We start from the raw sequence: 15,446 nt of genomic DNA, 5'->3' as shown, positions 1-15,446 counted from the left end.
AGTTTGGTAAACCTTGAAGCTGTGAGCTTTAAGGCAGATGTACAGTTACAGGTAGGGTTTGCAGTGCTGTGGCAAGGAGGTCAGTTTGGCTCAGAAGGAAATGGAAATCAACCAGTCTGCATCATTGTTCCAGGAAGATTCATCCTCAGCTCATCTCCTTTTTAAACTTGATGTAAATCTGCAACAGTTTGGTTTGTTTTTCTGGCTCCTTCTTGAACAATCCACCTAATCCCATCTACCTAAACCCACTTAATGGAGTTTAATCCATCTGGCAGCCACTTCCAGAACACATGGAATCCTCCTTGGTTCTCAGGAATCCAAGCTACTCTTCCTGAAGTCTTTAAAAACAGAGCAGCCCATGCCATCAGCCTGCCTCTTGTGACCTGCCCAGCATGGTGACTCTGAAACACTGAGAGACAGCAGAAGAGCACTGCATGGATAAATAACAGTTTATTGGAAACCAATATTTACACCAAGTACAAAGGCCATCACTTCAGCCAGTGCTTCAACAAGACAAAGCTGCTCCATCACAAGAATTGTTCAGTTACAGGATTAGCTTTAGGAGCAATGCAGAATATTCAAATCCCTGAGACCAAGGCACTCTCATCTTTCACACTCTCCATCCTCCCCCACTACCAAAGGTGCTGGAAATTTCACTTGCTGCTCAGTTCTGCTTGCAATGGATTACCACCCAAACTGACAGCTTCATCCTTTACAGCAGCATGAGCTTTAACAACAGAAACAAGCCCAAGCTGCACATCTCCTTCATACACATTCAGGTGCAGGCATCAGTTACAAATCATTACCAGTTTCAATCTGGTGTCCAAGCTGCTTCACAGATAAGGCTGACCCTGAAAATGTAACTTGTTCCCCTTACACCAGACATGGAAGCCAGCTCCTCCTTTTCCTTTATTCTGGCAGGACACAGCTAATGGTCTTTACTTTTCAGACAGGGGTATTAAGATGTGAATGCAAAGCTTCAGGCACAAGTCCCTTCAGATCTGGACTTAGAGCTGTCACAAGGAAGTTTAGTAACACAGAATTACAGATCCTTCTGCAGACTTTCAGTAATTCACCTCCATGCCTTCAGCATTTTTTAGGTTTACAGCAGGCAGACAGTTTGAGAATGAAGATCTTGGGTACCAGAAGTATTTCCTCCTAAGCAATGCAAGTCCCATTGTTCAGTTTCAGTAGGAAGCCACCCTGCAAGGCCACAAAAGCAGAGCCAGGCATGATTTTTAGTTCAGATTCAGACATTTTTCCTAGCAAGATCATTATCTCTTGCTCCAGGATCTAACATTTCAACCAGCAGAACCCCTGCAGCTGACAGATGACAATCAGCAGAAGCAAAGCATGGGAGGCAAGGTTAAACTTCAGTGCTTCCAAAGAGGTGCAGCTGCTGTTGGTGCTGCCTTGTCAGTGGGTGGCTCTTCAGTTGGAGATGGAAACAACAGTCTCATAAAATTCAAGGCATAAACCAACTGAAATACAATTCTTCCCCATATTAGAGGTAGGTTTTATCCAGGGTGATATATTAACAGCCACTCCTGTAAGTGCAGAGCTCTAAGAATGAAGCAATTCAGATCCACTCCAGCCTATGTGCTCTTGGGATAACTATGGCAAGCTTTCTGGATATCCTTCAGGAAAGCAGGCACACCACTCTGTGAGGAGACAAGGGGGAAAGGCAGTCTTGTATAATGCAACCAAGAGAAAATACAAACAGAAGGAGAAGTCCCATTATGGAGGCCAAGGCTCTCAAATAAAGCACAACTCTAAGATCAGAGGACAGACCATTCCTTTAGCCCTTCACAACCAGGCTGCATTGCTGAAGTTTTCTTCTGCTACAGCCACTCACATACGCTCTGGAACACGGATTTGTTGAGTTTGTTGCACAAATGTATCTGCCTGGTTGACTAATCAGAGGAATTTGATAGGAATAAAATAAAGACAACAAAGACAACTGCTATAAGAGCACAGAATCACAGAGTGTTAGGGGTTGGAAGGCACCTCAAAAGATCATTGAGTCCAACCCCCCTGCTAGGATCACCAAGGGCAAGTCACACAGGAACACATTCAGGGGGGTTTGGAAAGTCTCCAGAGAAGGAGACTCCCCAACCTCTCTGGGCAGCCTGCCCCAGGGCTCTGCACCCTCACAGTGACAAAGTTTTCCCTTCTGTTCCCGTGGCATCTCCTCTGCTCCAGCTTGCCCCCAGTGCCCTTTGTCCAGTCCTTGGACATCCCTGAGCAAAGCCTGGCTCCAGCCCTGCACATCTTTATTACCAGCAAAAAAGGCAGCCCTCAAGCTGCTCTGCTCTCAGCTCCAAGCCCCAGCTCCCTCAGCCTGTGCTCATAGGGAGATGTTCCACTGCCTGCAGCATCTTTGTGGCTGGGCTCCCTCAAGCAGTTCCCTGAGGTCCTTCTTGAACTGAGGGGCCCAGAACTGGACACAATATCCCAGATGCAGATAATATTCCACAGCAGACAACAGCAAGTCTACAAATAGGGCTGCATCCGAGCTAGAAAGGGAGTGGACAATGAAATCATTCTACCCAGCATGCAGAGGACAGGCATGGGTACAGTGAATAACTGCTTGAAACAGATCAGCCAAAGACAATTTTGCTGCCAACCTTTACTCACCTTGGCAGCCCAGTTGACCAGCCACGATGGAATCATCCCACCAGGATTATCAAAGTAGTACATATAGACTAGAGAGGAGAGGGAAGTTAGCAGAGAGTCATCCACCCACACCCTGAGCATCAGCTCTAGCAGCAGGGGACAGTAGCTATTGGTGTGCATGACTGACCACCAAGCACTGCAGTACTGCTCTAAATTCTTCACAGAAAGTCAGCTTGTCCTGAAGTGGGATGTGAAGCAAGCATGGCCATTCCCAGTTAGCCTCTGGGAAGCTGAGAGCACCACAATATTAGACAATTGCAAAGCGTTTTAGGCAGCCTGTCACATAAAACAAAATTGTCTTTAAAGGACTGATCTCACACAGGAGTCAGTCTCTAGGCAAACTCCACAAATCTGTCCAACCCGATACTTCCATCATTGCTGAGGCAACCAGACTGAAGCCAGCACCAAACTCTACCCAACCAGCCTAGCTGGCAGGAAAAGAAGTGCAGGCTGGGGGGAGTGGGGAGCGGGATGGGGGTGTAAAAGAAAGTGGTCAGGAGTCTGCTCTTAACTACCCAGCCCAGCTGTTAACTGGAAGACCCTTAATAGAACACTGCACTGGCCATCTCCCAAAGTTTCATTCATTTTAAAGTATTCCTGGTGCTCAGCAAATCCACTTCACAGGAACTGCTTTTACCTTCAGATTTCCCACATCCTGCCCACACCCCCCCTCCCTGCTTTGGCTACACGACTTGTGATCACACTTTCTTCACCTCTTACCTTTAGAGCCAGCCTTGCCATCACTTTCAATCACCAGGCTTTGTTTATAGCTGCTCACTCTGATGATGCCAGGCTTTGCGGGACACTGAGGAACAGACACACTCTGAGCTAACACCACCCAGATCTTCCGCCCATCCACAGCCATCTCCCGGCACTCACGAATATAGACATACTGGGAGCCAAGTTGAGGAGGGATGTCAAAACACTGCCAGCTTGGCAGATGATGAATTGACAAGTGAATTCCATCACAAATGCCAACCCTTTCACTCATGCTTCTGCAGGATTCAATCCCAACGAGCAATAACTCAGCTCTGGGAGCTTTAGTGCTGCGTAGGAAGAGGTACCCACACTCCTCTTCAGGCCATACATATTCATGTGGCCTGCAAGACCTTAGATCAAGGGCAGCAGAGCAGTGGAATCAGCACACGGTCAGCAGCCCTGGATGACCAGGTGACCAAAACTGCAGGAGGCACAAAACCACTTGCAAGGATACATCTCTGTTTGAGAGAGGGAAGGGGAACTTCACCTCCCAGTAGATGACTTTTTCTCCATTGTATGTTTCCTCGTACAGTTCTAGTGGAAAAACAGGAAGATTGTTGGAGAGGTTTAATTTCTGCTGCAAGAGAATGATACATGGCATCAAGAACTGCTCAGACTTCTAACAGCAGCACATTTCACACGCAACCCTTGTCTCAAAACTTCTGTGTAATGTAAAGTTGTAGCAGCAGAAGGCATTAAAATGCTCTGCTGCAGGGACTGTCAAGAACCAAACACAAAAATAGGTGGCCTGTTTTTTTGCTGCTGTTCAATTCAATGATGAAAAAAACAACCCAACAACAAACCAACCAACCCCAAAACCAAACAAAACTCCCAAAACACAAATCAGGAACAAATCAGGGCAGAGGCAAGCAAATTCCCCTTCAGACAGTCAGCTCATGCAAAGCTTTTCCATCCCCAAGCTTTTCCCTCACCTGTGTGTGCACACTGTGCCCAGCCCTGAGCCACAAGCACAGAGTGCTTTTTCACAAGCATGTCATTATCTTTGTAAGTGATCCTGAGTTAACATGGAACTAGGACGAGCACTGCTTTCTAATACCTGGAGAGGTCTTACAGGAGGCATTAATGGGAGTTTGGAAAAGCTATTAGGAATTCCACAGCAGCAACAGTGAACAAGAAGCTCGAGCAGTTATGAGCCTTCATTACACTGCCTCCAGCCTGCCTGGAAACTCAATCAGAAGGCAACCAAATAGAATAAAAAACCCCTAAAAATAGTCCCTAAAGCATGGCAGCAACTCAGTTTCATAGTGTGGCACAAAGGAGAAAAACTAATCCACGTCAAACTGCACAAAGGAGTTTGAAAAGCTGCACAGCTTCTTCCCTTGAGGCAGTAACAGCCAGGTCAGGGCAATGGACCTGACAAGCCACAGGGCTCAGCCAGTGGAAATTCCTGTGTGCCCTGGGCTGGCCCGTGCATGGAGGCAGTTTAAAAGGGTGTAGGTCACATTAACAGAGTGATCTTTTCCTCCTTTACAGCAGACTCCTGCCTGACGTGTGGACATCCTTAAGAGGCACAGCACAGAGCCTGCCACACCACAGGCAGTGGTTTGGAGCATGAGGCTACAGGAGACTGATCATCTCACTGCTGAGGCAAGGAGAGTGTCACACACCAGACATTCTTCCCCTGTACAACATCTTCCGTTGGTATGCTCTGCAAGGCAGCCTTGACCCAGGAAAACAGCTTCTCCTCCAAGGTGGAGCAGCACAGGTTGCACAACTCCGTCCTGCAGCAAGCTCCAGCAGGCTGCTCTCCAGCAGAGGTCAGCGGAGCATTGGGTTAGTAGCTTTACCTTCATTTCTAAGTGCAGAGCTCTCCTTTTTTCGAAGGGATTAAGACTGTTTTAAAGACCCCAAGGCAGCTGTGAGCTACCAGCTCATCTACCTCTGCACCTCTGCAGGTCAGTCGTATCCCACCTGCATTTGGAAGTCTGCCAGTGCTAGAGGACAGCTCCAGCACAAAGCAGAATGCTTTGTCACCAGCTTCCACTTTGCATTACCACAACAGATCACAGAGTTGGTTTATTCATCAAAGGCCCAGCTGCATTTGCTGCTCTAGCAATCAGTTATTAACCACATCCTTTAACCAAAGAAAAGCCAAGATGAGCTGTCTCTGTCAGTGTTTGTATATCCTCAGAGTCCAACCTTATCCCAAAAGGCACTTCAGCCTGGCCCCAAGTCTTTGGATGCAACAACTTTAAAATGCTTTTGAAGAAAGTTTTAATTGGAAGAGTCATTGTGGAGATCAAATCTGCCTTGAAACTGCCCAGATGAGCTTACCTTTAACATACTGATCCCATTGCTTTCTGAAATCTAGGTCCATATAGACATCCACACACAGTTCTGGGGGGCAGTCAGCAAGACCACCAAAGATTTTATATTCATAAAGTCCTGATTGCTGTAGAAACAGAATGGGGAGAGAAAAAGTCACACAGGAAAGGGAAGTACTCTGCAGCAGGGAGAGCAGCTGAAGGAAGTTAGGTGGGGCACATACTACAAATGTGCTCAAGAGCTGGGAAAGCCAAGTGTTCAAAAAACAATGTCAGATTCAGGCTTTAACCTCTCGACTTTTTGATCTAGACATGAAAGTTTCAACCCAGACAGGCTGTCCTGCCCCACACAATGGCTGTTCCTTCCCTTACACCAGTCCCCTTTTACTTCATAAGTAGTTCCAAAGGGAGCATATTTCTTCACACTCACACACACCCCCAAACCTCTTTTCATCTCCAGTGGTCAGTGTGGAATAAATCCTGCCCGCACTGAAGCTTCCCAGAAGCATGAAAGCCTTGTGGCAAAGTCTCCAGCCCCTATGCAATGTGCTTATTAAGCAACTCAGCCAATTCCAGGAGGTTACCAAGTTCTGCATGATCTGGAATAAACTTTCCAGCACGTTTTAGGTCTGCTTGTGCTTCAGGCTGTGATACAAGGAATGTTTCACAATCTTCATGGTTATATACAACAGACTATTATATCTGCTTTGAATATTTATCAGCTGTTTTCCTTCTGAAAGCTGTCTGCACTCAGCATATGGAAACTCCATCTGTGCCTATAGAGTGTTTGTACAATTGTCAGCACCAGTTCAGGGCTAAACTAAAACAATGAGAGTATTTTGAATATACAATGTAGGAGCCAAATCCAAGCATCCCCAAGGAAAGGGAGGGATTATACAACACTCTGTTAGTGAATGGATGATTTATCTTCTTTCTCCTGCCTTCCTCAAATCAGCCCTAGAAGATGAAGATGGGATGCACCAGAAGAGAATAATGGACCCAAAGGCTTAAGCTACTCATCTTTACTGTAGTTTCCCTGAAGCATCAATCACTAGCTTCAAAGCTGGACTGTCCAGCTCCATGCACCCACAACATCTTTGGGGTTTATTTGCCCAAGAAATAAGCTAATCTGGAAAATATTACACCTGAGATTGAGATGAGATCCAACAGCATATGTCAAAGCACAACACTGGTGCCACCCAAATGGTTGCTTGAGCTCCAACACTGATTGCAGGGCAGTAGTCAGAAGGGCTATGTGGATTACCATGCAAGTGTGTGTGCTTATATTAGGTGTGGCACGAGGCAGGAGAATAACAAACCACCATTCTCCTTGCTCTTCAGTGACTCAGAAAGGAAGCCTTATTTCCCCATGGCATGGGGCTGCTCTTCCACTGAAGAGAACAAGTTTTTGTGGTGTTCTCTTGAACTTGGATTGCAACTGCACCTTGAGAGGGATCAAACCAAAGCTCACCCCAAGCCTGACTTTTGCAGTCAGCATACAAAGCTGTTCAGCAGCACACTCACTGCTCTTCATGTCCTTCTGCTTTCACTGAGAGAAGAAAGCCATGCTGGAATTTTCTCATTTAAGCTATCAGAGCTTGTTCCTAAGGCTCTGCAAGGAATTGTATCCTTTGTACCTTATCAAGGCCACATCACAGTTACAAGCTTCCAGAAGAACAGCTTTAATCAAATGATTACACTGCATTGCTTGTTTCAAAAGGTTTTATGTCCCAGCCAAGAGGCAGCTGGAAGCATCTGTAATACTTTTAATCGAGGATTAGCAGAAGATATTCATACAGTACAGGTCTTTAAGGCACTCTTGCTACACCACAGGTTAAAACAGACCTGTAGTGATGTTATTTACTATCACATAATTCAGAAGTCACTAAATTCAGGGTGCAAGTGCTGCACGACCTCATCTCCTGAACGAGGACACAGGATTCTGCCTTCCATTAGGCTCCCAACCGGTTCCCAGCGTCAGCCCAGCCATGCTGCAGCCTTTGCTGCTGTTGGATCGGCTGAAGCTGGCTGGAAAGCAGCAGAGGCTTTTCCTTCCTGTGCCTTTACGCAGCAGGGCCGCTGAACAGAGTAGAAGACATTCCATAGCATCACAGAACGCCCTGGTTGGAAGGGACCACTAGAGCTCATCTATTCCACCCCCCGCAGCGAGCAGGGCCATCCCCAACTCGATCCGCGGGGGTCCTTCCCTTCTCGCAGGCTGTCCCGCAGCGCTCACGGCAGAGCCGCTTTCCCCAGCCGCAGTTAATGGCATTACCCTCAAAGCTGCTTTCTGCGAGCCCGCAGAAACCGAGCCCAGGCGGGCACCCGACCTTAGCCTGAGCCGTGCAGGGAACCGGTGGCTCCGGCCCGGGACGTGCGACCCTCCCCCCTCCTCCCGTAGCCTCGGAGCGCTCCGGTCGCGCCCCGCCTCGCTGCCCCGGCTCAGGCCCGGGCTGGGAGGGCCGGAGGCACGGCCGTCCCCCGGTGCGGCGGAGCTCCCCCCGTCCGCCGCCCGCGCACCTCGTCGTACAGCCGGTAAATCCGCACTCCCATGGTCTCCACCAGGAGCTGCCAGGGCCCCCCTGCCGCCGGCGCCGGCTGGTCCAGCTCCCGGCAGGCGGCCTGGAACTGCTGCTCGGAGAAGCCCCGCGGCGGCAGCGGCTCCATCGTCCCCGGCAGCTCCATCGGCGGCGGCCGGGCGCGGGGCACTGGCGGCCGCACCGGGCCCAGCCAATGGCCGCCGCCGCCGCCCCTCCCCGCCCGGCCCCCGCCGCGCTGCGGGGCCGCCGCCATGACACCGCCGCGGGGCAGGGGCCGGCCCGGTGCGGGGAGCGGGGTGCGGGCAATTGCGGTGCAAAGCCACCGGAGCTGTTCGGGCGCTCCGCAGCCCCCTGAGAGCAGGCTGGAGCCAGGCGGGGTCGGTGCCTTCCCGAAGGAACAAGTGACAGGAGCAGAGGAAACCTCCAGCTGCAGCAGGGGAGGTTGAGGTTGGACATCGGAAAAAACTTCTGCCCCGAAAGGCTTCTTAAACACCGGGACAGGCTGCGCAGGGAGGTGTTTGGATCCCCGTCCCTGGAGGTGTTTGAAAGCCGTAAAAGCCGCAGAGATGAGGTGCTGAAGGACGTGGTTTAGGACCAGCCATGGTCGAGTTAAATAATGATTTTAATGATTTGACTCAATGATCTTAAAAGGCTTTCCCAACCCAAACGACTCTGTGATTCTGTGAGCTCTTTGTCCAGCAAAGCCTTAAATGCTCTGCAGCTGTTTTGTAGGTGTTTGACACAGGCATGCACCCACTGAGGTCCAGCCAACCTGGCACTGGGGTCAGCAAAGAGGAGGTGGCAGCAGTCTCCAGCCCATTTAGGACTGGAGTGAAAGGGGACAGAAAACTCTGAGCCCCTGGGGGAGAAGGAATCCAGTGACACACACCTCAGACCTTACTTGGGCTCCTGCTGAATGACACCAGCAGTGACACCGTGTGTGGGGCTGGCACAAGACAAACAGTGCACTCAGGTCAGTGGCTCGGGCAAGTTTTCTCCCTGGAGCTGTGAACCTATTTTCATTATGGCTTTATTCTACTTCTTGTGAGATTTTTCCTGCAGAACACTGAGCCTTCAGGATAAAACACATCAGGTCTGAAGCTATGGGATGTCACCAGATCTGCTGAGTGACAAAGAGCCTGTCTGAGGTGGTAACCTCTGTGCAAGGCTGGCAAAATTCAGCTCTTCCCAGCTCCCCTGCCAAGGGGCCGAGCTCTGTGACAAAGAGTCGACTTATGTCAGCTGTCCCTTCCAGTTCCAGTCAATTGATTTCCAAGCAGAGCATGAGGATTTCTGGCTGACTCTGGTCTGGACACACAGGCTGAGCATCATCCTTGCACAGGCCAAAAAGCTATTGGAGAGAGGGCAGGGTGGCACCTTACAACCCTTTCCCCAGCATGTAAATCTGGAGCCAGAACATGACCTGTATCCTCTTTCCAGTATCATGTCACTAATGTGCATAAGTCTCTTCTTGTACAGACCTGCTCTCTCCTCCTCACTGAAACTGACAGGCAGATGTTCCAGTCAGTTTGGTTTATTTTTGTTATGACCTTTTATTAATAATATTTATACAATATATATAAAATATTGTGGTTTATTCATGTTCTTTGTCTGAACCCTTATGAGTAGATCCTTGGCTGAGACAAGCTGACTTCTGTGGAGCTATGCTGCTCAGCCAGCTGAGGACCTCAGAATCACAGAATGTTAGGAGTTAGAAGGGACCTCCAGAGATCATCCAGACCAACCCCCATGCCAGGATCACCAAGGGCAGGTCACACAGGAATGCATCCAGGTGGGTTTGGAAAGTCTCCAGAGAAGGAGACTCTACAACCTCTTTGGGCAGCCTCCCCCAGGGCTCTGCACCCTCACAGTGACAAAGTTTTCCCTTCTGTTCCCATGGCACCTCCTCTGCTCCAGCTTGCCCTCAGCGTCCCTTCTGCTGTCCTTGGACATCCTTGAACAGAGCCTGGCTCCAGCCCTGCACATTGTCATTACCAGCAATGAGGTCACCCCTCAGGCTCCTCTGCTCCCAGTTCAAGAGCCCCATCTCCCTAAGCCTGTGCTCACAGGGAGATGTTCCACTGCCTGCAGCATCTTCGTGGCTCTGCTTTGGACTCTCTAGCAGTTCCCTGAGGTCTTTCTTGAACTCAGTGGCCCAGAACTGGACACAATATTCCAGATGTGGCCTCAGCAGGGTAGAATAGAGGGGATCTAGTCTCTAAAATGGAATATGAGGCAGTCTCTGCTGGTGAGACTTTATCTTGCAGGAATATTTCCTTAGATGCCAGTTTTATTTTACCATTTTTCTATCTTTTAAATCCCACTCATGTTCTGAGATAGGACTCATGTGAAGCTGAAAGAACTGGGGGCTTGTCTCTTCAGGAGCCCTGTTTGTGCCAAAGGACTCAAGTGATGATAGCTCAGCGTCGCCTGTTGCGTTGCAGTGAATGTTTTGCATGATGTGGTTGCCTGCATGGCATCAGAGCTGGGAGCTGGCTACAGCTGCCTGGCCACTCCCCTCAGCATGCTCATGGAAAACGAGATTTCTCTCACAGAGCCACTCTGGGGACCAAAGCTTTCAAAAAAAAAGGCATTACTGTGTGACCTTTTTTCTTGGTAAATAAGGAGTGGTGAGCTCCTAGGAAAGCACAAACAGTTCTGAAAAGAGGTTTTCTTTTCTGCTTTCGTGTGTGTTTGCGTAAGTGTTGTTATTTATCACTTCTGCAGCCATCTCTTGCCCTTAGCTTAAGGAGAGGCTAAACTTTGAACCCAAACCCTTTGATATCTGCACTCCTAGCGGGGTTGCAATCTGCAGTTAAGTTCAGACACAGCAGGGACTAACTTCTTAGAGCTCTGCCCCACTAGGCAGTGGGATAGCAACTGCTTCAGGGCAGCTGGTTCTGGGAACATGAACCCAAGCCTGAGCACTAAAAGCAACCTAGATACAGCACGATCCAGTCCCACACATGGATCAGGGACCTAAATACTAGCTGAAGGGAAACAGAGGGTTACTATTCTAGGGCAGTGAGGGGGTGTTTCAAAAGTGCCCACCACCTGACCCCCATACTTAGTATTTCCTAGGTATTTAGCTGTTGCTGCACTGAGTGTGAAATGATACCTCAAGAATAATTGCTGATCTAGGCTGTCCATGGGATTAATGCACCTCAGCTGCCCACCTGTTTTTCAGAATGGAAATCATCTGGGTGAATTCCACCCTAGCACCTAACCTTGCTGTTACTGACATCAGCACCCAGACATTCTGTGGCTTCCATGGTGTGGAATCAAACCATCAGGAAATCACAGGTGAGCAGAAACGAACCCAGCAGGCAATGCTAGGCTGGAGTTTGATTTCCTGTGTTTGTTTTGGGTCTGGGTGTCCACATGTGAGAGTGCTACCAGCCATACTGTGCTTTCGTGCCTCTGTCTCTGCGTGGCAGTGCTGCACTTTGAGACATTCTTGGGGACGAGTGAAAGTTGTGGGATTTTGATGGATTCAGCTGCCGTGCAGACAGTTCTATGCCATTGTCATCCCATTTTACTCAGGGCAGTCCAAACACTTGGCAGAAGTGCTGGCTGGTCCTGCCACACCATTGATACAGCCTGCACATTCTATTGCACACAGCCAGACCAGTCACAGTCTACTGCTGTTTCATTGACTGTGTTATGTGAGAGCTTTGCCTACAAATTGCTTCATGACTTTGCAGCTTCCAAGAAGCAAATTCTTCATCCTGAAAGATGAAAAGTACCAAGAGCATCTCCCCCACACACATATGCATGTGTGAGGCAGTCTGTGTTCTCCCCTGTGTGAGTCAAAGGGAGATTTGTTTCTTCATCACTTTCAAAATCTGGAGGAGCTCCAGTCTGCCTGCCTGCCACACAGACTTCCTTATACATTCCATAGATTTTCTATTCCTGCTTGACTATGCAGGCAGGAAGGGGCAGCCAGAGTGGCCATAATCTCTTTTGCACAGCACTAGCACAAGGCATGCACTGTTTGAGCTGGCACAGGAGGTCTTAAATGGCCACTAAACACTGTCTTTTGGCAGCCTCCTTCACAGACCTGAAAGCAAACCCCCCTACAGAGATGACTTTACAGACATTAGCCCCTGTATATATCTGACTATGTCTGTATTGAGTATTTAGTTTCACCCAATGGAAGAGGATTCAGAGAAGAACTGCTGATTTCCTGCCTTCTAATACTAACTTGGAGGGGGGTTATATCTTTGGTAAAGAGTTGGGTGCCAGAACCTATCTCTTCCATTTGGCCATATTCACTTGTGGTTCATGGAGTCACAGAATGGTTCAGGTTGGAAGGCGGCTCAGGTTGGAAGGCACCTCAGAGATCATCTGTTCCAACCTCCCCACCTTGGGCAGGGTCACCTCTCAACTAGACTCAGCTGCTCAAGGCTTCATCCAGCCTGGCCTTGAACAGCCCCAGGGAGGAAACAGCCACAGCCTCCCTGGGCAGCTTGTTCCAGAGTCTCACCACCCTCCCACTGAAGAACTTCTTCCTCAGCTCCAATCTAACCCTGCTCTGCCTCAGCTTCAAACCATTGGATGATAGGTTGGACACAGTGATCTTGAAGGTCTTTTCCGACCTGGTCTGGTCTATTCTATTCTATTCTATTCCACCTTGTCCTGTCTCTAGACACCCTCATCAAAAGTCCCTCTGCAGCCTTCCTGTGGGATCCTTTCAGATACTGGGAGGCAGCTCTAAGGTCCTTTTTAAGTCCTTTTAGCCACAAGTTTCTGAGGAGTGATGCACTCCCAGTGCAAACAAAATGGAGACTGTGAGGTGCAAACTTGAGGCCTTGAGGAAAGAGGGGGTGAAGTTTTAAAACTTCGCTTGTAGGAGGGAAGGGATTGCAGGATTATCTGGATGACCTAAAATGACTCATTCCAAAGATAAGCTGTTTAGATCTTGACTGAATGTGGCAAGTGGTTGTCACTACCACACCCTCTACTTTCCTAACCTGTTTACATGGATGGAGAAATACTTCTGAACATTTCCTTTAGCCTGTGACGCTGCAGCAGGTGATCTAGCTGTAAGGCTGTCTTGTGGGCATAGTGAGAACTGATTTTACTCCAAGAATTCTTCCCTTTTCAGCTACTCTTTTAGCTCAGACACTTGATTTACTGTTGATGTCACAGAAGCCATCTATTATATAGGAGAAAATCTAGGCTATAGGCAGTGCTTTGGATAGATCTTGTGTATCAATTTAGTCCCAAGGACAGTAGTCTACAGAGATGTTTGATTTAATGGGAGTAATTAAAGCACTGGGCTGTGTGGGTTAGCTGAAAGATCACTGTTTTCTTTCTGCTGCTGGGGAGGGGATGAGAACTGGTGGAAATCTCTGTCTTCCTTAGACTGACCATTTGGAGAGGGAGCACTGGGTGCTCCTCATGCCTTGTCTGCTGGCAGAGCAGGGAAGCAAGGTGCAAAAGGTCTCTTAACATCACCTGTGAGGCAAGGTTGGACAAGTCACTTTGCAGCTCTTTGTCAGCATTTTCCTTCATGTCCTTGTGCTCTGTGGGTTCTTTGGGGTACTCTGCAGGTGAGAGAAAGGAAAGCCCTCTGCAGAGCCAGGGGAACAGATCACTTCTACTCTGAATTAAATCCGAGCTCAATCTGCTGGATCCTACTGCAATGGCCTCTACCAAAATGCACTGTCCTGGTGAAATGCCATGGTCTTGGGTTTGGTGCCAGCAAGAAAGCTGCCACCCTGCCTAAAGATTCAGAAGTTCTGGAACTGCCTTGTGCAAGATGTAGGATTTGGCTGCTGGTGGTGTGGTGCATCCCTCTGATAATTAAAAGCGCACGGCAGATGAGAAATGCAGCTCTTCAGCTCTTCATGTAATTACCAAAGCAGTAGGAGATAAGAGCAACTGTTTTCAGTTCCAGGTGTCCTGTTTTTTTCAGCTCTGCAGGAAGATTAAGTGAAAGTGGAGCAGGGCAGTAACAGAGTTCAAATGCACAGCAGGAGAACTGATGTTGACCAAAGTACTGGTAGGATCTAATGGAGTTCAAAGAAAATTCCTTTCTATACTCTAAGTCACCAAAGAGGTTTCTCACTGTCATTATAAGCACATCCATCTCAGCAGCCTGATTACAGGCAAGGTGGGTGGTTTGCAGAGCCATCAGCCAAAGGGGCAGGGCTCCCTTCTGTTTTGAACTGTTTCCATGAAAGGGGAGCTACAGCACCTGATGTGAAATGCTGCAGTTCTGGGGTTTAACTGGCTCTGCCAAGGACTCCCTTCCCCAGCACAAAACATAAACACTGCAGGACATGCTAAGGACAATTCATGATGTATTAAACAAGTTGAAAGAGAGTTTTCTGAAAGCTTCAGTCAGTGCACTCCACTGGTGTGTTGTGTCCGTGTGTGGGCTCAGGGATGAAATAGAGGAAAATTCAGTGGAGGCTTTGGGAAAAGGCAAGAAAATCTAATTGAATAAGGAGTCCACAATGGCTGCACTTTGCCAGATTAGTGAGTCACTGTTTGCTGTGCTGTTAGGGCCCAGGAGACTGTTAGAAACTCAAAGGAAGCTGTGAGGTACTGCAAGTGTGTCTTAGGCAGAGCCACAGCATTACTCAACTGAGGAGCAGAGCTCTGCTCTCAGCAGGCTGCAGTGGTTCAGAGTCACACAGGCTTCTCCCTTATTGTCCCAGCTTCTGGGCCTGCACCTCCTCCAAAGTAGCTGTGCTAAGGCCACTGGGAGGAGGTTTTGTCATCAAGAGCAGGTCCTCAAGGGGGGCTGTGTAGCATTTAACCACAGGTGTGGACCTGTAGCCCCTCACTGGAGCTGTTGCTCAGGCCTGAAGTTTCCTCAGCTGTTTGTGCTGAATTTCTACAGGTGCCAAATGTGCTGCCTGTGGTGTGTTTGGTTCTTCTTTCCTAGCATTGTGGCAGTCATGCTCAGAACACAGCAGCACCTTAAAGGACAGAGGTTGTCACTCATCCCTTTCTTTTTTAAACACCAGAGGGGTGATACCTGGGTTGTATTTGACCCTTCAATGCCTGAGAGCTACAAACCCATCCTTGCAGGGGAGAGCCCACTGATGGCTCAGCACTGGAGGGAGGTGTCCTTCCCATCACAGCTTTTCTGCTTCACAGGGAGGTGTTACTTTGCTACTGAGTCTAGAAGAGACTGGCTTTCTACCCTAGTGCTAGGGCATGCTCTGCACCT

The 15,446-nt window shown here is 48.8% G+C and overlaps 1 protein-coding gene across 6 annotated transcripts; it reads right to left on the bottom strand.

Annotated features, from left to right (window-relative positions):
• Window positions 1-466: 466 nt before the first annotated feature.
• On the bottom strand, window positions 467-8,409 carry PCTP (phosphatidylcholine transfer protein). 6 transcript variants are annotated; one of them, XM_068151690.1, is made up of 6 exons: window positions 8,241-8,409; window positions 5,731-5,848; window positions 3,890-3,969; window positions 3,397-3,568; window positions 2,638-2,705; window positions 467-1,661 (listed from the first exon to the last, which is right to left on the bottom strand). In XM_068151690.1, the coding sequence occupies exons 1-6, from the start codon at window positions 8,403-8,405 to the stop codon at window positions 1,596-1,598; spliced, it is 669 nt and encodes a 222-aa protein (XP_068007791.1). In that variant the 5' UTR covers window positions 8,406-8,409; the 3' UTR covers window positions 467-1,595. The 6 variants fall into 6 exon arrangements, 4 of the variants coding, with proteins under 4 accessions (XP_068007791.1, XP_068007792.1, XP_068007793.1 ...); XM_068151691.1 differs by having other exon boundaries at window positions 467-1,203; XM_068151692.1 differs by having other exon boundaries at window positions 3,397-3,469.
• Between the last annotated feature and the right edge of the window lie 7,037 nt (window positions 8,410-15,446).

The sequence above is a fragment of the Melanerpes formicivorus genome, unplaced genomic scaffold, assembly GCF_026170545.1.
Source record: "Melanerpes formicivorus ecotype bairdi unplaced genomic scaffold, bMelFor1.0.p_v2 SCAF_21, whole genome shotgun sequence".
In the NCBI taxonomy this organism is placed as follows: domain Eukaryota; kingdom Metazoa; phylum Chordata; class Aves; order Piciformes; family Picidae; genus Melanerpes; species Melanerpes formicivorus.
This window is presented reverse-complemented; position numbering and strand designations above follow the sequence as displayed.